This window comes from Cynara cardunculus, assembly GCF_001531365.2.
Source record: "Cynara cardunculus var. scolymus isolate 2C chromosome LG 2, CcrdV1, whole genome shotgun sequence".
NCBI classification, from domain to species: domain Eukaryota; kingdom Viridiplantae; phylum Streptophyta; class Magnoliopsida; order Asterales; family Asteraceae; genus Cynara; species Cynara cardunculus.
In genome coordinates this window covers 63,611,049-63,634,020 of record NC_037529.1, presented here as the reverse complement: position 1 = coordinate 63,634,020, position 22,972 = coordinate 63,611,049, and the positions used below count along the sequence as shown (strand labels likewise).

Genomic DNA, 22,972 nt, shown 5'->3' with positions numbered 1-22,972 from the left:
CAATTATCAAACAATTATATTTCATTTTACATTATATCATGAGAGTTTTTAATCATTCTGAACACTTAATCTTTTTACACCAAACCATTCAGCAATTACCAAACAAACCCGTAATTTATTACAAAAATACTATGGTTATTCTGAGTTGTTTTTTTTTAGTTTTTGAAAATTTGGCTCCAAAATCAACGTTTCATCTCCCAAGACAGCGTGCATAAAATCCGGTCACTTCACCATTTCAAAACCCTAAACCACTTTCCATTTCCTCCTTTTTCAAATCAAACGGTAACAGTTTCTTCCATCCTTTTTCTTAATGGCGATTGCTCCCCAATCCACAACCCCTTTGTGTTCTAAGGTAATACCTCTCTCCATAACTTATAACATCATCATCATCCACCTATTTACAATCCATGGATTATTTCTGTTCAGGATCATACCATGTTTCTTTCCCTCATTTCCTTAACACTCGTGTCTGACTATAAACCAAACTTGTTTGCAGTGGAAACAGACAAAAGAGGTGAAGATTAAGAAAAGATTCTTACAGCAAAAATCTTCATTTCCTAAACAGGTGGTTAAGACTGTGAGATTCTTTTCTTTCTTATTTTCTGTCAGTCATTTTGGTGAACACCTTTCCTGCCTTATGTTTACTACACCTTTTGACCCTTTTTATGATCTGTTAGGTTTTTCATTTGGTGGATTAAAGCCTAATCTATAGTTTTTTGACGACCTTTCTTTGCAGGTGAATTATGATCTTGCTAGCAATTTAATAATAAGGTTAGTTCATATCTGTAGATGTTCCTCTACTTATGTTGGCTCATTAGGGCTGTTTACCAATACAAATTGGATAATCCGCCAAATTTCTGACTGAGCAACAACCGGTAAGAGTGGTTTGTGAACAGCAACACCTCTGACTGGGCAAGAGGTAAACAGCCCCTTAGTGACTATTTCTGACCATGTATTTGATCTTTGGGTGCAAACCATCAGCTATGACCCAAAGGTAGCTGCTTCAGCCCAACCTCCTGATTCTCAAGCCAAGTCTGCTGCTATCGAGCGAGCCACTGAGGTTCAAGCAAGCCTACCATCCGAGTTACCTAGTTTTGTTAAGCCAATGCTTCCATCACATGTTACAGGTGGCTTTTGGCTGGTAAGTTCATTACTATGTGATCAATATATAGTCGTTTTAAGCAATGGCTAGGTGATCTTATATGGGCTACATATGGCAGGGGTTTCCCAAGAAATTTTGTGATGTTCATCTGCCAAAGCATGATGAAATGGTTGTGCTGGTGGATGAAGATCAACAAGAATTCAACACAAAGTATCTTGTGGACAAAACTGGATTGAGCGGTGGCTGGAGAGGGTTCTCGATTGCTCACAAATTGCTTGAGGGAGATGCTCTAGTTTTCCAATTGATTGAACATTGGAAATTTAAGGTAAAAGTCAAAACAGATGAACAGATTTCGTTAGTATTTACTTATGAGATGCTAAAAGAAGGATTAGAATGTGAATTGTTCTATTAAAAATCTTTAGTTTATGTTTGGCACCCATAAGATAGCTTAACTTTTGAGCTTATTGAAAAAGCTCTTTTTGGTTAGCCATAAGTTGGCTGGTAAGAGGGCTTCTTGTCATAAAAGATAAAGTAGCTTTTTGAAGTTGCATTCCATAAAAGTTCAAATCTCTAGCATGACTAGCTTTTCAGCTAACAACATTGCCTTGTTCTGTTGAATTCTTTCTTTGGAGGTCTACATTGTTAGGGTAAATGGTCTAAATGAAATCGACGGGGCTCTTGGTCTTCTAAACTTAGTTCCTTGTGGCATGAATGTCTGTAAGTTCCTTTACTTGTTTCTTTTGATCTTTCACCATTTCCAACTTAATATTCAACATATGATGCCTAATTTTTCTTTTGATTTTCCCTCTTAAGGTCGAATAAAAAAGGACTCCAGGAATCCTCAGAGAGCTGAAGATATGGATATAGACTTGCATCAAAACGATATTCAAGAAAGAGGTTTGGTAACGTATGATCAATCAGGAGACGATGGTGAGTATATAGACTCGGAAGTTTCTGAAGGACTCAGATTCTCACAATCTGTTCTTGAGTTCAAGGATATAAAGGGTATTGACGATTTCAGCATCGTTATGGATGGTTTAATCATAGATTCTGAAATACCAAAGCATTTTCAAATCAAATACTATGATCTATGCTGTAGTCAGAAGACATATCTTCACGAAAACCTGCTCAAGGGTCTCAATGTTCAACTAGCGGTTGGAATAATTCTTGAAACTGTTACAATCGCTGATGCCATCAAAGCTTGTAAAGTGACCACCACTCGTGACAATTTTGAAACATGGGATAAAACTCTAAAGGCCTTCGAAGAGGTGGGTATGAGAGTTGGGTTCTTACAAGACCGGATCAGTAAACTTATAGGTTTATTGTTTGAATCAGAGGAGATCTTGGAGGCAAAGAGGAATGAACAAGTGAAAGCAGAAGATGAGATGAGAGTTATGAACCAAAAGCTTTGTGGGGTTAGAGAAGCAATCAAGAATCTTAATGTTGAGATCGAAAGTTTGGAGATGAAATGCCAGAAACTTAAGCCAGTCTTTCTTAAAGAAGCTAATGCACCTTGGTGACGGACATATTTGCATGGTACTCAATGATGCAGTTTTTGTGTAGAAACTTTTTTGTGGGAACGAAAACATTGATCTCGTTTGAGATGATTTTGTCATTGTGCGTGCGCAATGAAGGTTTCCAGTTTTGTGGATGGTTTGATGTGGTCGTTGGGTGACTGATGCCGATCATTGATGATCACGCGTCTATTAGGAATGTAGTATGAATTACACAAGTTGTATAATTGGGTTTTGTAATAGCAACTTGTCATCTGAACGTAGATTTGGCGCCCTATGCTATTGTAAGAAACTTTTGAGCCTTCTCGGGGCCTATACAATTCTACGATCGTCTTTCTGACATAATCTATATTTGTATTAGACAAAGTCTTAAAGACAAGTTCTAATGTATCATGCACTGCTAATTTAAATTTATGTATGAAGTCTCGAAATCTCTTAATTACAATGTTAAAAAGCATGACGTACAACTGATGGATGCCAAGCCCTTCATTTATACTTCCAAGAACTTTAACGCCTCACCCTCAGATCTTCTACTCCTTCCCATTGCGGTGATTCACAATCCTTCCTCTGATTTTTTTTTTATTAACCTGGATATTCAACCCGTTATGCGAGCTAACTAATTCCAAGGCAATCATTTGCTTTGCAGATAGTTTGGAGTCATCGCATTTGAAGCTCCATGGTCACAAGGGGATTTTTATTCCTACTTGGATTTGAACATGGGATCTACTGGTACTTTTGACCTAAGGAGCCAAGCTCAAACCAATCAGACACCACCCTTGTGATTACAATCTTTTTAAATTCATTTATAGGGTTTTATCTTTTATACAGATGAAAGATTCTCTTCTGATTACATTGCATACTTAGGGGTTGTCCAGTTCATTTTCTATTAAAATCTGTATAGATAAAGCTATCTGTATTGATAAAATTGTATGTATGATAACAAATAAATTATTGTCCAGTTGTTCTGCTGAATAAACAATTCAAGAACTGAATAATAATATTTCATTCATTTTTAAATTTGTTTCATGTTTCCTAACCAAAATGGAATTGGTCTCATGGTTTATAGCCAAGATGAAATTGGTTTCATTAATGAAACCAAATATGGTTCAGTCAATGAAACATTTCAAGACCTAAATACTATTATTTCATTAATGAAAGTAGTTTCATGGTTCCTAACCAAAATGAAATTAGTTTCATTTTTGAAACATTTTGATGTAGTATTTTTACAAATAGATTTTTTTGTTATTATGACAATGAAATAAATAACTTCATAACAAATAAATTATTACAAATAGACTTCGTAAATGATGTAATATTTTTAATTTAATAAAAGAATATTAAATATTAATGGTAATAATTATATATTAAAATTAATTGATTTACAATTTTCTTAAAAACAATTACTCTATTTAATCTTCCATATTTAAAAACAATTAAAATATTAGCAAGATTATCTCTAAAGAGAAAAACATGGAATTATTTTAGTGGTTGATGGTGGTTTCTATTGTTTGCATAAAATAGAAGGTTTATAAAGTAATCCATATATATATATATATATATATATATATATATATATAGGGTTGGGTTCACGTGAGACCAAGAGTTTTTCGTGAGACTCGTAAGACCAATTTATGTTCATTGATTAACTTTATAAGTTAATGATCTAATGGTCTAAATTGTACCGTGACAATTTTGTAATTATTGAGAAGTCTCATGGCGTTTATGAATGTTTGGATTGTCAGATTGTAGATCTAATTCAAGGGTTGAGAATTGGTCTTACGGGTCTCACGAAAAAATATTTGTCTCACATGATCCCAAGTATATATATATTAAAAAAGACTCAACAATTATATTAAATCCAATAAATAAAAGAATATTGGGTTTATTGGTTTGATTGAGTTCAAATAAAAGCAACCCAATAACTGCAGTTTAAAGATTTCAGTTTCACAACTCAGTTAGAAATCGGGTTACTTCAGGTTAAGTAATTTCACGTTAAGTTGGTTTGGGTTGATCGGGTTGGTCGTATTTTTGAACACCCCTATATGCACAACAATGTGTATGAAATAACTGACCGTCTAAAATAGGGCTCATACCTAATAATTATTTTGGCAGATATCGATTTTATTACTAGTGTTATCAAATGAAATACTAATATTTTAGAATATATTAATTATAAAATAAAATATTTTTTTAATAATTGCAAATAAACGATCATCCGAATGTAACACATCAATTGCTTCAAACGTGTTACTAATTGTCACAGCTGCTCAATCCAATATGCCGTTATGCATATATAAGAATGTGGTAAATTATGCGGCGCGCTCCAGATATCACACATTAAGGAAACACAACTAGGAGAAAAAGAAAATATTTGTTGCATTTTATTTTGACACGTTTTCCACAATTTTATTGCATCACGTCTAAGAGTTTGACGACTTACTGACTTATAGCATGGTTGTAGCGTTTATCGAATGAGGTTCCTTATATGAATGTTGTCAAAATGTTCGAACAACAACCCTACTTTAATGACACATTGTGTTGACTTCTCGAGGCTGAATTTCCTTCGGCCGTAAGGAGAGCTTGACATATTTAGCATTACGTCTTTCTTTTCCCGCTTACAAGAACCATGTTGTATGAATTCAAAATCTCGGACTTTCATTCGTGTTCAACAAAAACTTTGGCAATGGGATCGTTGACATCGGATGTATCATCATGAGAGGCTATTTTAAGTAAGAGTTGTTAAAAAAACGAGAGAAAGAGAACTCATGTATGAGTTGTTACAAAACCGAAATCAAATACGAGTCGAAATCACGAATTATAACGAAAGTTATGAACGTTTTTTTACTTCGGTGAGCTGGTATATTCCCCAATACACCATTGGATGTATATATATAGTGTAGAAGGGTTTAAAATGACAAGAAAACGGTAATATGACCATTCTCCAACGTTAAAAAACGGGTTTTTTTTTTTTTTTTAAATTAGGCTTGGGTGTAACCGATCCCAGTTCCATGCCGAGCCGAATTTGACCATCTCTAATCCAACCTATTCATGTACAAAACGGTGGGGGCATTTTAGTTGATTATTATAGCAATTAATGTCGACGTTTGGTTGACTTTTATAGAGATGTCAACGCCTAATAAGGGCAATAGTAAGGCATCCATATTTTAATGTGTTGTGGTTTATGAGTCAACTAGAAACGAAAATATAGTTGAAAGGGTCAATTAGTGGATGGCTTAATAATTAAGACCATCTCTAACGATGTTTTTACATCAAAATGGTATAATTTATACAAGTTTTAATACCAAATAAAATATTTAAAGTATATATTTATTGACTTTACAAAATTTTCATTTTAATATCACATAAATTCGTTAGTTTCAGTCGCTTTGTTAAAAAAACCACTTAATCTGTAATAAATCAAAATCTTAGGGTTAGTTTTGTTAATAAGAAATTCCGGGTAGATTTTTATTGTGAAAAGTCTAAAAGCCCATGGATTTTTATGTTTTGAAAGATTAAGTCATTGGACAATTTTTTTTGAGTAAAAGAATCATTGGACTTTCTAAAATATGTCAAATAGATTTTTTTGAGTAAAAGAATCATTGGACTTTCTAAAATATGTCAAATAGATCCTTGTTGCTTAGAAAAGTTACCTATATAACTTGTGTAACAGGTAAAAATCAAAATTAAAAAAGAGAATAAATGAATCCTAAATCCTAAATAAACTACACGATTAAACCGTAACTCAGGACAAATATTGTTCCTGCCACCCCCAAACGACTAACATCTTAGCCTCGTCTCCATCCCACCCATCCCATCACCATCATCGTACCACCCAGCCATGTCGGCGCGCCTCCCCAACCTACATCCCAAGTTCGATTACATTACAATAAACAAGGGCCAAATCATGTACGATACCTTAAAGAAAAAAAATGCTTGCTTGGGTGGCATTTTAACAAACAAGTTGTCTTTTGTGATTTGATTTAAACCGCATATACGTGTCTTCTGTTTTTTTTTCCTTTTTCTCAGTTCTTTTTGCCCCTAATCATGGATTCCAAATATATGTGTCTTATGTGATTTGTTAGTTTTCTAATCATAACCTTTCTAACGGGGCATTTTGTTGAAGTTGTAAAAGAATTGACACCATATGCAGAGCACATGCAATATGCAAGAGACATATTGGCTAAATTCCATAAAAAGTTTAATGATGTTAAGTATAGAAACATTTTTGGACAACAACTAGTCAACTACATCAATTATTGAAGCAGATTTATTGCCACATGGAAAAGATTAAAACATTAAACCTTTGAAGCATACAGTCACTTGGTTCAAAGAGACTAATACATGGTGTAGGGATTTTTTTTTCAACCAGGTAGGCTTGTGAAGCTGTAGAAAATGGGATATGTGGGTCATTTAATAATGCAGTCATTGTTGATGCAAGAAGAAAACCCATAATCAAAATGTTAGAGGAGATACAGATATTTGTTATGGAGAGGCATTATGGAATGTTAAGCAAAGCACATGAATGAGAATCAATTGTTTGTCCGACCATAAGAAAAAAAGTGAAAAAAATGGGGAGAAAATCACATGTATGTTTTATCTATGATGGTAATTTTATTATGTATGTTTCTCTATGAATGTAATTTGGTCGTGCATATTTTTTTTTCGTATGTAGATATTGGTATGTTATCCCTAGTGGTGAGAATGTGTTTGAACACGAAATGGTTATGAAGCAATGGCGGTGGACTTAGATGCTAGAAAATGCGGTTGTAGACTGTGGGACATAACATTCATTCTTTGTGTGCATTCCATAGTTGCCATACACTTTATCAATAAAGATCTAGGGGATTATGTTAGTAAATGGTTTACTGAGGATCTCTTCAAATGGCTTACGAGAATCATATAAGACCATTGAATGGGAGCAACATGTGGACTCCAACACCTTGCATCAAACCAAACCTACCTAAAGAGTGGTAGACCATCTATCAAAAGAAGGAGATCAGAATCTGAGACCAAGGTACAAGAGTGACTCAAGAAAGATTACAGGAAAGTTAGATGGTATCTCAATTAGAAATTAATGATGCAAGTGAAGAATAGATGCCACGACCTTAACATAAATTACATGTTACTTTGGTGTATTTTGGCGCAACTCTTGGTATATTTGGTGTAGCTTTTGGTATATTTGGCGCAACTGTTGGTATTTTTTGGCACAACTTTTGATGTATTTTAGTTCAACTTTGGATAGTTATCATTTATTCCTTAACTTATACATTAAAAAACTCCAGACCTTATAAAGTAAAGCATTGTAACGCACCATAATACGTTACAATGGAAATAAAGCCTTAGAGTGGAACCCCAAAGGTTAACATAGCGGCAAACTCATGCCTTGACATCATAACGCGTCATAATGAGGTATTTAGAACCAATACATTAGTAACAACCAATATTTATCAAGAGTGATAATTATGACATTAAATATCATAAACGTAACTTTTGTAGCCATCCAGATATAAATATGAATATCAAATCAGCTCAAAGAACCCTGAATGATTTCAACTCTCAAGAGTTATCCAGAGATATTTTCCTAACTATAATTCATATTCAGTTGTTATCAGTAACTCTACATAACGTTTTAACATAAACATATTAATTTTTATATATACCTAGTTTTTAATGATTAAATGGATATTTAAAATTACAATTAATATGAACAGATATACATAATTGACTGCATGCATTAGATTTCCATCAATAAATTCATAATTGATTATTTATGGGAAAATCGTACGAAAATTGAACCAACTTTCACCTAATTCCTGTTTTGAGGAACCAACTTTTAAAATCGTCATTTTGGGGAACCAACTTGCACCTGATTCATATTTTGGGAAACTAACTTTCAAAATCGTCATTTTGGGGAACCAACTTGCACCTTATTTCTATTTTGGGGAACCAACTTGCAAAATAATTATAGAAAAATAACTAAAATTCGTTTTTTTTTCCAAAAATTAATGCAATAAAATCTATTTTTCATTTCAAATCTCGTTTTTTTTAATTCATATATCAAATTGAACATTTTTGTAAAAAAAATCCAAATTACCACGATAAAATTTATTTTTTACTAATGCAAAAAAAATCAATTTAATAGAAAAAAATTAATTGATGCAATAAAAAATAAATATTAAATATCACATTCAAGATTTTTATATATAACCAATCCGTATCAATATTAAAGTTTAAATCAAATTTGGCAAATCAAACCAAAAGTTTGATAGAGACCCTTAAATTACATGTTCAACAGATCAACCAGACCCTTAAATAAACAAAAAGTTTGATAGAGACCCCTAAATGACGATTTTGAAAGTTAGTTCCTCAAAATAGACATCAGGTGAAAGTTGGTTTCATTTTGGTGCAATTTTCCTAATATTTATTTTTTATTGCATCAATTAATTTTTTTCTATTAAATTGGTCTTTTTTGCATTAGTAAAAAATAATTTTTATCGTAGTAATTTGGATTTTTTTTATTTTAAAAATGTTCAATTTAATATCTGAATTAAAAAAACGAGATTTAAAATGAAAAATAGATTTTATTGCATTAATTTTTGAAAAAAAAGAAATCTTAGTTATTTTTCTATAATTATTTTACAAGTTGGTTCCCCAAAATAGAAATCAGGTGCAAGTTGGTTTCCCAAAATGACGATTTTAAAAGTTAGTTCCCCAAAATAAAAATTAGATGAAATATTTGATTTCATTTTAATACAATTTTCCTATTATTTATTAATTATGCTGATAAAAATAAAATAAAATAATTGTAAATTTAATGAGTCCGTGATGGACGGTTGGTGGTACAATGGTGGGCCAGGGTGAGTGCATCTACGTTGACCCTGGCTTGTGCCCACCCTCCTTACCAAACAATAATTTGGACTATATTTATGTGACAACTGAATTAACACTACCTTTTCTTTATTTTTAATCTCATTTTTTATCTCTAAATTATATTTTAGATGACAATTGATCTGATGTAATTCAGTATATCTTATTATTATTGACATTTAATTAAGATTAATCTAATAATAGAGATATTCTTTATGTTTCTCACTATAACTTCTTTTATCATCGGAACTCAATCTTACGTATAAAACAATTGATAATAATATATCTCTATTTCTTTATGTCTAAATTATATATAATCAGTGTTTTTTAATAATACATGGTGTCATAAAAGCTGACAACCTTATTTATTAACATAGTTTGTAATTTTTTTTAGTATATAATATTTATATATGACAAATGTAATAAATAAACTCATACATATTTCTTATTTTTTGTGAGATTTTAACCCCCGACCTCCTAGAAGGTCAAATGAAACGATACCGCTAGGCTAAAAGCCCTTTGATATAGTTTGCCAATTTGGTGTGAGGTTTGAAATTTTAGTAGTAACTACAACAAAATTGAGTTTATAGGAAGCCCCTAACCTCTAAGCGTCTCAATAGACCGCTTTATATGATTTAATTTATAGGACCAAAAATATAAAATGTCATATTTAAACGTGTTGTAATAAGTTTATATGACACTTTTGGGCGTCTTAACAAGTTTTTGAAGACATTTTTAATACAAAATGTTGCATTAGCAACTTAATAGGACACTTTTGAGAAAGTGTCCTATAAACTCAATTTTTATAGGACAAATTTTCAAATAGTATTCTATAAAGGTTCTAATGGGACGTTTTATATTAAAAGTGTCTTAAAAAAACTTATTACGACGTCAAAAAATGTCATATAAACTTATTACAACACATTTAAATAGGACACTTGATTTTTTTTTTTGGCCTATAAAGATGTCTAGTAAGACGCTTAGAATTTGGGAGTGTCCTATATACCCGATTTTGTTCTAGCGAGTTATATTTGTTTTAGTGATGTTATATGTATTTATTTATATCAGAATCATGTTAAATCATATTTTAAATTTGTAAAAGGTAAGTTTTAATATTGACGTATGTAAAAAGAAAAAAGAATTTCTATATATATTTTTGTACGTTTAAAATTTTAAATCTATTAAAACAAAATACCAAAAATAAATAAATATCTTGTCATTTATTCTTAATTAACACTCTTTATTTTCACTTAAATATGAATCTTCTATAAATCATATTTTGTTAATCTAAAAAAAACTAAATACATTAAATTAAATTAACATAAAACTACAATATGCACCTTGAATTAAGAAATAAGTTGGTTCTTGCTTTCCAGTTCTTACACATGTTTTCATCTAATTTATTGATCAATGCATGTTTGTACTATTCATTTTCAGCCTTTTGACTTCGATGTAGACGTTTGCTAACACAGCCCATCCTTTTGTATGTAGCATGAACAATAAAAAGGTATGATACTAACAAAATAGTATTTTTGAACTTACTTAGTCTGACATGCTGAACATGTTCTCATACCAGGATAAAAGTTGATAGAGTTAGTGAGCCAAACTTGTTGGGTTAAGTTTGTACTTAGAAATCGGCTCATCAAAAATAGTATTTGTCAACTATTCTTGACTTAATCTCATACTGATCTTCAATCGACAAGATGACAATTCAATCCGCTTTGATGACTATCTTGGCTTCACTTCAACTAATTTTCGGTTTTGTTGAAGGAATTCTGCATTTGGATCAATACAAATAATAATAAGACTTTTACAATCAAAATTCTGTTTTATCTTTCTCTCCAAAGCATAAGTTATATTTCGGATTCTAGCAAGACTATAAAACGTGTGGATCCTAAAAAGACTCTGGAATCGGAACCATGATTCGAATTTGGTTAGAATCCAGATCCTTCTTGTTTCGGGTTTTGGACCGATTGGGATATACACTAAGGTTCCATCCAATTAATCATATTCGGATATGTATCACAATCCAGATTTTGGAGTCTATCAAATTTAGATAATCTCTAGGTAGTGAAATTGGATTTTAAGGCAAAACATCAACAATATTTCTAAGTGTTGGATTAATGTATTTGTGTTATTATCAAATCAAATGGTTAATACCATCGTTGTGAGTAGGGGTGCTCACGGCCCGGGTTGATCGGTTTGGAGCCGTTTTAACAACTCAACCCAATGTTGGCGGTTTGAAAATTTTCAACCCAACCCAACCCAAACAAAAGTTCAACCCAACCCAACCCGTTCGGGTTGATCGGGTTGTGTTTAAACAATGTAAAATCACATAAAAATAAAGAAAACTTTCCATTGAAATACGACCGACCATTCAAGATAATATGCAAGTTCATCAAATATTTAGATATTACAATAAAAATRTTYWAACCAAATGATAATACATCAATCAACAACAAATAGTTTTAGACGTTTTCAACCCCGATGCTTTCGCTTTCTTGACGTTGAGGTTGGTCATGTMATGATTGTCATCTACAATTCAAAGCTAAAGTTAAGGTCGGGTTCATCGGGTTGTCGGGTTGGTCGGGTTTTTTTGGGCCTGACCCGATTCCAACCCAATAAGGTCGGGTTGACTATTTTTTTTATCGATCATGCATCGGGTTACCTCGGGTTGAGTTTTTTTTTTTTAAATTCGGATTGGGTTGGTCGGATTCATCGGGTTTTTGAGCACCCCTAGTTGTGAGACACATAAAAAGTGCAGACCTATTCCATCACCACTTTTTGTGGGCCCCAAAGTTATTTTCATAAAACAAGTGATAAATGAATTCATTCACCATCTTTTATGAGTTTTAATTATAAAATGAATCGCTTAATGACCGAGGGTAGAAAGTTTATAAAATATGTAAAAATAAGATAAATTTGATGTGGTACAGAGAGATCTAATGTGATGGAGTCGTGAACCTGCAAACAAGTTCATGATTTTGTAAGGCCATCTCATATCGGTATGGCTTGGACCAATACATCATTGCTTTGTCATGTCAACATGAAAAAAATCAGTTTAAACCACTGTAAGACGAAAAGTATAGACCGATTTCATCATCACTTTTTGTGACATTTAGATAAATAAATAATTAATAAATCATCGATTTGTTCATGATTGAGAAATCTAGTATGGTAGAGTTATGAATTTGGAGATGCTCTAAGGGGCTGTTTACCCAAATGCTTACCCGGTAAGTGCTTACCTATAGAAGTCAACACTATAATTTACCTCGATACGTAAGATTTTTGTACATCAAAAAGTATCGAATGCAACAATTTACCGAGTAAGCACTTACCTGGGTAAGAGTCGTCATCTTCACTTATCGGGTAAGACTCTACATCCTTCTCATCGCTCTTACCCGGTAAGATTCTTGGCCCTTGTTATGTTCATCCGATGAGAAAATTTATCCGGTAAACACTTATCAAGCAAGCGTTTAGTAAACGGCCCCTAAGACACTCTCGGAAATCCATCCACTATAGTTTTAACTTCGAAGTCACTCTAAAGAACCCTAAAAAATAATCATTGAGGATGTTCCTGAAAAGGGGTCAATAATTTTGCAACTACATACCTCTTTTTATGTTTTAATTACAAGCTCTTATAAGATCATAATTTATCAGTTGTACACGTAATAATATTATTTAAGTTTGTTTTACCTTTTAGGTGTATTTGAATTAATTATGAAACTTTTTAGTTTGTTTTATACTATATGTAATTACACATTTAGTATGTACTAGAACTTTTTTTTTGAATAACTTGGATATCCAACCCGTTATGTGAGCCGACTAATCCAGGGCGACCACCTGCTTTACAGATAACCCAGAGTCACCGCATTTGAACCTCCGTGGCCACAAGAGGATTTTTATTCCTCTTTGGATTTGAACCTGAGACCTCCTGATACTTTTAATCGTTGGAGCCAAGTTCAAACCAATCAGGCACCACCCTTGTGGTTTATATACTAGAACTTTTAATTGTCTGGAATATGAAAACTTTTTCATCAAATTTATTTTGTTGTTGTAATTTTATAATTATTAACTTGAAATATGCTAGGTACAAACTGTATAAACAAATGCGGTGCGGTTTGGTGCAGTTTGGCTCTAAACCGCACCGCGAACACCTTAATTGAAACTTGTTATTTTTGGACTAGGACCATGTTACCTTTGATTTTATAATGAAATTTTAATCTTATAGTTATTGGATTGTAGGAATAAAATACGATATGTACAAGCCGTATAGACCGGATCGCACCATTTCACGGTGTCGTTTTATGGTTTGAGTTATATTTATAATACGGTTTGGAAAAATGTTCAACATTATATACGATGCCGCTAACACCACCGTATCAAACACTCTAGATTTGAAAATTTTGCAGGTACATCCATCATGTTATGTGTGAGTTACATTTTCTACCCTGGTATTATAAAAAATACATACACACCCTCGAAGATTTCCAAAGACAACATTTCACATCATAACTTTAAAAGCATTAGGGGCCGTAACTTTAGAATATCCAAGAGACCCTCTGCACTAACAAAAGTACCAAATTTCAGATTAAATATTAATTTACCAACAATGAAATGTATATTCATACTTTTTATGTTCACTATTTTTTTCTCGATATACGTTGGAATCTCACTTTTCATATAATCGACTCTATTGCAGAGTAATGTAATAAAGTTCAACATATTCTCGCATTGTATCAGATTAACGTCTACCGTCACATGCATTAGATACTCCAAGGAAATCTATAACTATCTAATTTTTCTCGACATTGCGGGCACGTCCAACTTTCGGAGAGGTGTTAGAATATCACATTGACTATACTTTGACAATTTATCCTTAATATATGTTGGAATCTTCTTTATCGACTTACTTTTTTGAAAAAGTAATCTAATGGGTTTTAACATATTCTCACCAGAATAAATTATTGTAGAATAGCAACTAACTATATAATGGTCTTCGTTTAGGTTGAGCTGAATTATCTTCCAACTCAACAAACTTTTATGATCTGATATTTTTTCTTAGGTTTTGTCCAGTTAAATTACTTGGTACAAGTTTGACCAACTTAGAAAGTTTGTTTATTCTTATGATGACGTACTCGGGTTCATTCTTCCATGACTCTTTAATTTCTACGATCTATAAACGGTTAATTAACATGATGGTTTTTTATTTAAATACACCAATTAAATCTTTTAAGGTTTTTTTTTTCTTGAAAAAGAAAATAAAATTAACCACAAATCTTTAACCTTTATACGATGAGTGGATTGGCAACTCTTTGTCTTCCAAATTGTGTTCAATTTATTGACTCTTTCCCGAGAGAAACTTCAATTCTTGGACCATATTTATAGAATAATTGTAGATCAAATTTAACGGCATAGATCATAGTTCCACCCCTACAACTATTCTAGGGATCGCAGGGGATCAAAGGTGGGGTTTTGTTTACTGCTCTATCTTACCTGCTTTGTCTAATCTGTGTACAGACTATACATACAAATACTTGTATACATCTACGCCGGTAACCATAGGTTGTTAAAGTAGACAAGAGAAAAGAAATACCCTTCAAAAAGAACAAACAAAAAAAGAAAAAAGAAAAAAGAAAACACTAAAAACATTAAAGACAAAAAACTTGAAGAAGCAAGTCAGAAAACATGGATTTCTACAAGCAAACCTTGGTGGAACAAGATGCAGAGGTAAATATGCATATGTTTGATGTGGGTTTTTGTTTTCTTACTTGATATGCTTCAAATGTTTGTCTGGTAGTGATGATTCTTGAGTGTTCCATTTTTCAACTTGCAGATGAAGCAAAATTTGGCATCTGACAACAACAACAGCAAGAAGAAGAGGAAGAGGAAGAGGACTCCTAAAGAGCCTTGGGAACCTAAATCCAAGGATAAACAGGTGAATCGATTGTTTCTTTTCCTGCTTTGAAATCTGTGCCCACGTCAGATTCATGGTTGTTTTGAGATTTGATTTTGGATCTGTTAAGGTTGTGCTTACTTTTGATGATGTTGTTCTTTGAGATTTGCTCAAACCTAAGATGAAAGAATCTTGATGTGTTTTCTTGAATTATATACGAGGGGTTTCTGCTTTACCCTTCTTTGTTTTTTCGTTTTTAAATCTTCAGCTCACCATGTTTTTGCAACTTTACTCAAATTAAGTTTCAGATTTGATGGTTTTTTATTGTTTTGGAGCCCTAATTTTCTGGGGTTTACTTGCCATTAAGACTCCATGTATATATGGAATGTCCACGGGATGGTTTTGTGTAGCACTTTTTCCCTAGTAAGATTATCTGTTCCGTTCGTTCCGTCCATGTTTTCTGAGAAATTAAGGCTGTTCCAAGATGTTTGTTGCTTCATGGACCGCATTACTTGTTGGCTTCATCGAACACATGTTCATAGGAAGAAACTAGTGCAGGATGTTCGTGCTTTGTGTCGAACTGTTTCTTTAAGTAATTAGTAAAGACGGGGCTCTCGAATATGAAGAGTATGCCATAATTACTAACGTTGTTTTATTTTTTCAAGCAGATTATGTCGGATAAGCCCAAGAAATGTCCAGGGTTGGTTACTTATCCGTTTCTTTTTCAGATACTTTCTTTGAAATCTTTAGTGAATTGTATATAAATTACCGTCCATCTTAATACAGCAAGGGAAAAAGAACGCGGGTTTGTGACATTTATAATGATGCCGAAGATCAATATATGTGTTTGGAGCGAGCAGCATTCTTATTGGAACGTCTAGATGCAGAGTCACCTAAGTTTGCCAAATGTATGCTCCCATCAAATGTTCTCTACAGTTTTTGGTTGGTAAGAATCAAGAAATAAGTAAAAGCTTCAAATTTTTAACGAAGATTTCAAAGGAAGAACGATTGTATGAAACTAGCAACTAGTTTTAACTTGTTAATATGATTTTCTTTGTGCAGATTCTACCGAAGAAATTCTGTGTTATGCATTTGCCTGAGCACGATACGACTGTTACGCTTGTGGACGAGACTGGAAAGGAGTTTAAGACGAATTATCTCAAGGTAAGGCACGGTTTAAGTGCTGGCTGGAGGGGATTTTCCATTGCACAAAAGTTGCTTCAGGGTGATATTCTGTTCTTCCATCTCGTTGAACCCTGCAAATTACAGGTAATCAATCTTTTTGGTCAATTTTACAATGGTGTCTTTCTAATTTGGTTAAACGTTAACTTGAGTTCATTTGTTTGAGGGACTGTGTTGCACTTGACAATTGCGAAAATGACTATAGTACCCTTTATCATAGTAGACCCCCATCAATAACGACATGACAAACAACTTATGGGTTTATGTCAATTTGTAACAAAATCGTGTACCCCGTAACAAAGCACTCAAGTTTATGCACGTCAACGTTTGTCGATATACCAACAAGAGAAAGTGAGACAAAAGAACTGGGTGGCCGATAGAAATGGAGACCGTGAAGTGAAGACGCTAAAAACAAGAGGCTTTTAAGGTTAATATAGACATACTGAAAAATAGTTAAGGGTATGTGTGTCGAAAAGTTAGTTCATGAATGGGTACTTGCTTGTTTCCTAAACCTTTAGTGACTCTCCTGTAGGTGGACGGTCATTTAGGGACCATTTACTAAAAGCCTACCCGGTAAGCAACTATTGGCTCACTTTTCCTTACCAGATAAACGTGGCAAGGACCAAGGATCTTACCCGATAAGAACGATGACAAGGGCCGTGTCTTACCGGTAAGTGAAGGTGACAACTCTTACCCGGTAAATTGTTGCATATGATGCCGTTTTAATGGATTGGAATCTTACTTGACAAGGTAAGTGAGAGTGTTGACTCTTATCGATAAACGCTTACCAGGTAAGCGCTTGGGTAAACGGCCCCTTAGTTGAAAAACCTTGAATGAATTTTAATTTACGAGCATGGCCTTTTATAGAAAAAAGTTAACTCAGTGACCTTCAAATGACCTAATTTTGGTGTTAAACAACATGCCCATGTAAAGTTTTGTAAAAACCTAGAATGTTAGTTTGTAAAATGTGTTAACATTAACCAAAGGGTGGTGCCTGATTGGTTTGAGCTTGGCTCCAAAGATCAAAAGTACCAGGACGTCCCAGGTTCAAATTCAAGGAGGAATAAAAAATCCCCTTGTGGCCACGGAGATTCAAATGTGRTGACTCYGGGCTATCTGCAAAGCAGGTGGTCGTCCTGGGATTAGTTGGCTCGTATAGCGGGTTGGATATCCAGGTTAAACAAAAAAAATGTGTTAACATTATGATAGATTTTTTTTAAATGCACGATCATTTGACAGATTTTTGTTAAAGTGACTTATAGAAGAAGGTCATTTAACAAAATAGCACTCCATTCGTTAGAGGGTATACTTCAGTATATAACCTTAAATGAGATTTTAATTAAAACTATGACCTCCTCATGAGTGTGGAGCCAATTTTTGGTTAATAGATCAGTAGGTCATGGATTTAATTAAAATTTCTTTTAAGGTTATACACTTAAATGACCCCTCGTTAGAGGGTGTCAATTTCTATCTATGCACGTTAGTTCGACTCTAGATCGACAAAGAAGGGCACAACAAACCTCCGTAAATGAGTTTTCAATTAGGAACATTACTATTTTTAAACTCAATAATCTTCAAATAACCTTTAGTGAATTATATATAACCGTCCTAGAAGTAGGGTCTAGGGGGTGTACGCAAACTTGACCTCTACCCCAAAGAGTATAGAGGTTGTGTTTGTTAAGACCCTTGGCTTGTGCAAAGTGTGAGCAAATAGATAGAAGGTACAAAGACTAAGGGGCCGTCTACCAAACGGTTACCGGGTCACTTACCTTACCGGATGTGCATAGCAACGACAGAGAATCTTACCTTGTAAGAGGCAAGATAAGGATTGAGAGTCTTGCCAGGTAAGGAGGCTAGTGATTCTTACCCTGTAAGCACTTACCAGGTGATGGACGTTTACCAACAATCTTTTTTGATGGCCGAGAATGGTATCTGAGAAGTGAGGGTGATAACTCTTGCTGGTGAGCGTGTACCTATGAAGTGTTTGGTAAATGGCTACTAAACACATGGTGAACATCGAAGGAGAAAATTTGAAAAAAGGATAAAGAAGCAAGTACCATGATAACATAGACAAGGTAAAGTAAGGCGAAACACACAGAGCAAGTAAGCAAAAACACATCCCTACCTCAACCCCGCCCCCACCCAAAAAAACCGCCCCCCTGATGTGCTTTTTGTATTTACATGTGCTATCAACAAAGGAAGTGAAATAGAGAGAGAAATACATGGGCATGGAATATCACCATTTCAATAGATGTCAGAGTTAAATACTAGTAATTGAATTTTGTTCTTGAACCGTCTCTTGTTATAGGTTAATATAGTACGAAGATATGGGTTAGAAACGATAGAAGCGGCTGTTTGCCTAATGGAAATGCATCCTCGTGTTAAAAAGACAAGGACGTCAAATTACTTTGGTACGTATGATCATTTCTTGATCGTTTATTTCTTTTAAGCCTCAAGTATTACCCCATAATTCTTTGAATATTATTTCATATACTCAGATAAAGCGGGCGAACCAAAGAAAGAAAAACTTAAACATAAAGAAGCCAAGAAAGGTAAGAGGTCGCCCCCTCGTTCATTTTTTGCCTATTATGTTTCTTGTTTATATTTTTTTAACTTGTGAATATTGTTACTTAGAAGACGAAGGTAAACTAAAGAACCAAACTCCCCCGATGCTTATACAAACAAAGAAAGGTAAGAGAACGCGTAGAAGCCCAAAGAAGTTCATAGCTAGACTGTCTCTAGATTTTTGTGAACGTAACGTGGAAGAAGACGGTGAAAGGGTATCGTGTGTGGACCAATGTGAAAATAGCAGCGACGGCTTGAGCTCGGAAGTTGTCCAAGGTATATTTGCTTTTCACGAGCTCTTTGTTTTACATAGGATGCAAGTTTAAACTGGACTGAATCAGGGGTCCTTTGGATAAATAAGCTTAAACAAAATTTCAGTTAGGGGCATGACCTTTTAAAACTTTTCTTTAGCTCAATGACCTTTATCTGACTTGCCCCTGGTTTAAAACAACATGCCCCTGGTCATTGTAAAAATTGGGACGGAGGGGATAATTTATTGTGCTAATGGGAACCGAATTACTTGTAGGGTCGACGTTGGAAATGACGAATCAATCGCAACCTGATGAGGTCGGGTGCTATGCACTGAATCTGGCGTGCCATGAAGGCATCAACTGTCATTCGACTGCTGAAAGAATATATCATTCTTCTACAGTTACCACATAAAGAAAGAATCTTTATTTGTGGGTAATTCTGCAAATGGGGAAAAGCTTATGAACATCTTTTGGGAAATTGGAATCGGAATTGGAATTGGAATCGGGATCGAAAGCAAAAGCATATAATATGTTGATGGTTTCAGGCGAGAGCTTCTTGGACATGCTTTTGAATGAAGAGAAGCTTACAGCGAGCTCTTGAGTTGAAATGGATTTTGAAGTACAGTTAGCTTTTGCAGGCAAACGCCCCCAGTCAGTGCACCAAAATTTCTGGGCTATTTTCTTATCATTTTTTGAAATTATTTTTTTTACAAGAGAATATATTTTGGTATACATAGGAAGAAATTCTCTTGAATCCATAGTCACTTTTCAAGATTCTTTACTAACTTCTGTTCAGAATTTTAAGGAAGATGTCTACAATCTGCGTTTCTTTCTGCTTCTTTTAGTATAAGTATATATGATTGTTGTTCCATGACGGTTTCGGAGGTAACCTCTTCATCACAAGTCGGACTTGTTGGCTTTGTGAGCTTTCACTTAATCGGACAGGGCTTTTTTGTGCATCTTTACATGCGATCATCAACTGTGAGCTCGTGCAACAGTTGGTTTTAAGATGATATGCTTACACAAACAGTTGGTTCATCTTAACCTGTAGAAGTTACAGAATTCATTCAACAAAATCCAGGATATTCAAGCACAAGAACAAACATATCCGATGTGGTCTAGTTGTTTGTATATGAAACAACCCGAAGGAGAGTTATTTCGGAAAAATATGATCATACGTGTGAGCCTTATTCAACTTTATTCATGAAGGAACAATAACAGAGTCCTCTATATTTCCAGTTTGCCGATGCTTATGTGATTACTCCAACAATGTTTATTACCAATGGTAAACTTAAAGTTTGGCTGCTTGTTGACTGAAACTCGGGTCAATGCAAACCACCACCTGGAAACAGAACTCCATCATATTAAAGATTTACACGTAAAATTTCTACAAGGCTTGGTGGGAATGCTCGTTTGTAGTCTATGTGCATACCTTGCCAACGCTTTTACCAGAATGGAGATATTCAACTGCATCAGCAACGGATTGAACGCCCACAAAGCTTTTAGGGTCTATTGCAACCTGATTTTTTTGGCAAAACAACGTAAATCTTGAATTATGCCAAGAAACACTAGCAGGTGAACTCTGGTAACACATATTAGGAGAGCAGTTATTGGGCATATGCTTAGATGGAGAAGTTATGGATACCGCACCTTTAGCTTTCCCACGGAGAAAAGATGAACCAGACTATCCAAATGTTGTTGCCAAAGATGAGTATATTGTGTGAGGAAAAATCCAGCCTGCAAATGCCTCATATTATCAGTATGCAGATCCTGAAGTTGTGTCATGTGTTGCAAACTTGCAATTGAGGATATAGAACTAGGAAAGGTTACATACCACAGTTTGGCTTTTCGCTAGGAGTTTCTCACACAGTCCTGTGTAGTTTCGTGGTTTCCATCCATGTTCTCCTTGATACTGAAACAAAATAGGAAAGATCGGTGTGACGGAAAATAAACAAAGCAGTTTTCTTAAACACGAAATTGGACAAAAATGGAGGAAAACATAGATACTTTTTAATAGAGTGACAAAGCACAATTACCTGAGAGATCATACCAATGACAACCATTCGCCCATAAACTGCTAACGCGTTGAAGCACAAATCAAACATTTCGCCACCAACGGATTCGTAAACGATATCAACGCCTTTTGGAAACTCCTTCTTAAGAACCTGATGATTTAGAGAAGAAAGTTGTTTGTTATGTGTATACATAGTTCGGTTATGATCATGTTTACATAGTAAACAACTTCTATCCAAAAGAATATAAATATACATTTTTGATGACTTCTTCTTTGTAGTCGATGACTCGATCAACTCCCAAATCTCTGAGAAGCATAGCTTTATCTTTACCTCCACACGTTGCAACTACTTTGTTTCCAGCTAATTTTGCGAGCTGGCATTAACACAAGCCAGGCCCGTAAATCATCGTAGTTAGATGAAGAAAGAAAGAAGGATATTCGGTTAAATGCCACGTTATTAAGACAAGTCTTTTTTAATGTTAAATTACCTGAACTGCAAATTGCCCCGTCCCTCCAGCAGCTGCAGTGACAAGAACTATCTTCCCGGACTCCATTTGTGCTGCCTAGAATCAGCACGAAAAGAAGTTTCACTCCAATATTGTATTCAAAAGCGAAAAGGTGTTGCATACCGCATTCAAACTAAATAAAACATAATTTCTAGATGAAACTGGTCTGATTTGTAGTATTTTTTTCATTTCCCACCTCCCCCGCTCTTTTTGTATGTGATCTGTATATCGTTTCTTTCAAGATAATGACAAGAGAATCCCTTCTCATTTCTCGATACTTGCAATGCCAAGTAGCTCTAGGATCGCAGTTTTTAGTGAGACAAACATAAAGTTTAGGCAACAAACCTTTTCTAGAGAAATTGATGCTGTAAGTCCAGAAGTAAGCATGGCAACAACTTCAGGGTCTGGTCTTGCGACAGGAAGAATGTGTTTTGCGGGTACCTAAAATATACATAAGCCAATATCAACATTATAATATTTATACATATATAGATAGAAGAAGGTTCAAACGAGAACACTAACTATGTGTATATATATATATATATATATATATATATATATATATATATATAGAGGAGCGTTCAAATAAAAACTTGACCCATTTGTGTAAACCGTGTAAACCAATCTCATCCATTCATTTTTTGATCAATGGCTAATATTACATTACTTTATTTTAGGAAATTAAAAATTAAAAAATAATTAATATTTATTTTATTTCATCAATAAGGGTAGAATCGGTAAACAAATTTAATTCATAGTATTTTTTATTCAAGGCAACCATATCAGGTAAATTATATTATTAATGAAAATGTTTCATCGTCATGAATATATTTCATTAACTATTTTGCAATGAAATCTTTTCACATTGAAATTTTTACATGCAGATTAATTTCATAACGAACAAAATCCATTATGCATTATTTCATTAACTATGAATCTATTTCATTAACTATTTTACATGAATCTAATCTATTTCATTAACTAATTTATTAACTATTTTATATGAATCTATTTCATTAACTATGCACCCGTTTCATGATACGTATATTTCATAACGAACAAAATCCATTATGCA

The 22,972-nt window shown here is 33.9% G+C and overlaps 3 protein-coding genes across 5 annotated transcripts in view; 2 read left to right on the top strand and 1 right to left on the bottom strand.

Moving 5' to 3' along the window:
• Window positions 1-269: 269 nt before the first annotated feature.
• Window positions 270-2,996, top strand: LOC112507730 (B3 domain-containing protein Os01g0234100-like). The gene is made up of 7 exons (XM_025112416.1): window positions 270-352; window positions 497-565; window positions 737-771; window positions 982-1,141; window positions 1,221-1,427; window positions 1,735-1,819; window positions 1,916-2,996. The coding sequence occupies exons 1-7, from the start codon at window positions 311-313 to the stop codon at window positions 2,620-2,622; spliced, it is 1,305 nt and encodes a 434-aa protein (XP_024968184.1). The 5' UTR covers window positions 270-310; the 3' UTR covers window positions 2,623-2,996.
• Window positions 2,997-15,022: 12,026 nt separating this feature from the next.
• Window positions 15,023-20,323, top strand: LOC112508097 (B3 domain-containing protein Os05g0481400-like). Of its 2 annotated transcripts, none has more exons than XM_025112879.1 (9): window positions 15,023-15,213; window positions 15,320-15,421; window positions 16,048-16,079; window positions 16,166-16,325; window positions 16,442-16,648; window positions 18,870-18,972; window positions 19,060-19,113; window positions 19,199-19,402; window positions 19,653-20,323. In XM_025112879.1, the coding sequence occupies exons 1-9, from the start codon at window positions 15,172-15,174 to the stop codon at window positions 19,787-19,789; spliced, it is 1,041 nt and encodes a 346-aa protein (XP_024968647.1). In that variant the 5' UTR covers window positions 15,023-15,171; the 3' UTR covers window positions 19,790-20,323. The 2 variants fall into 2 exon arrangements, with proteins under 2 accessions (XP_024968647.1, XP_024968646.1); XM_025112878.1 differs by having other exon boundaries at window positions 15,024-15,213; window positions 19,196-19,402.
• A 76-nt stretch (window positions 20,324-20,399) lies between these two features.
• LOC112508096 (probable quinone oxidoreductase) overlaps window positions 20,400-22,972 on the bottom strand; it is a 7,020-nt gene continuing 4,447 nt past the window's right edge. For both annotated transcript variants that reach the window (XM_025112876.1, XM_025112877.1), the window contains 8 exons: window positions 22,243-22,338; window positions 21,880-21,954; window positions 21,646-21,765; window positions 21,414-21,542; window positions 21,212-21,289; window positions 21,028-21,114; window positions 20,810-20,896; window positions 20,400-20,719 (listed from right to left, as the gene is read on the bottom strand). In XM_025112876.1, the coding sequence (XP_024968644.1) occupies window positions 20,669-20,719; window positions 20,810-20,896; window positions 21,028-21,114; window positions 21,212-21,289; window positions 21,414-21,542; window positions 21,646-21,765; window positions 21,880-21,954; window positions 22,243-22,338 (723 nt within the window). In that variant the 3' untranslated portion in view covers window positions 20,400-20,668. The remainder of the gene's footprint in view (window positions 20,720-20,809; window positions 20,897-21,027; window positions 21,115-21,211; window positions 21,290-21,413; window positions 21,543-21,645; window positions 21,766-21,879; window positions 21,955-22,242; window positions 22,339-22,972) is intronic.

Coding starts and splice junctions, on each gene's coding strand:
- LOC112507730 (XM_025112416.1), top strand. CDS start 311: ATGGCGATTGCTCCCCAATCCACAACCCCTTTGTGTTCTAAG. Junction 566..736: donor AATCTTCATTTCCTAAACAG/GTGGTTAAGACT, acceptor CTTTCTTTGCAG/GTGAATTATGATCTTGCTAG. Junction 1,142..1,220: donor TTACAGGTGGCTTTTGGCTG/GTAAGTTCATTA, acceptor TACATATGGCAG/GGGTTTCCCAAGAAATTTTG.
- LOC112508097 (XM_025112878.1), top strand. CDS start 15,172: ATGGATTTCTACAAGCAAACCTTGGTGGAACAAGATGCAGAG. Junction 16,326..16,441: donor TTCTCTACAGTTTTTGGTTG/GTAAGAATCAAG, acceptor TTCTTTGTGCAG/ATTCTACCGAAGAAATTCTG. Junction 19,403..19,652: donor GAGCTCGGAAGTTGTCCAAG/GTATATTTGCTT, acceptor AATTACTTGTAG/GGTCGACGTTGGAAATGACG.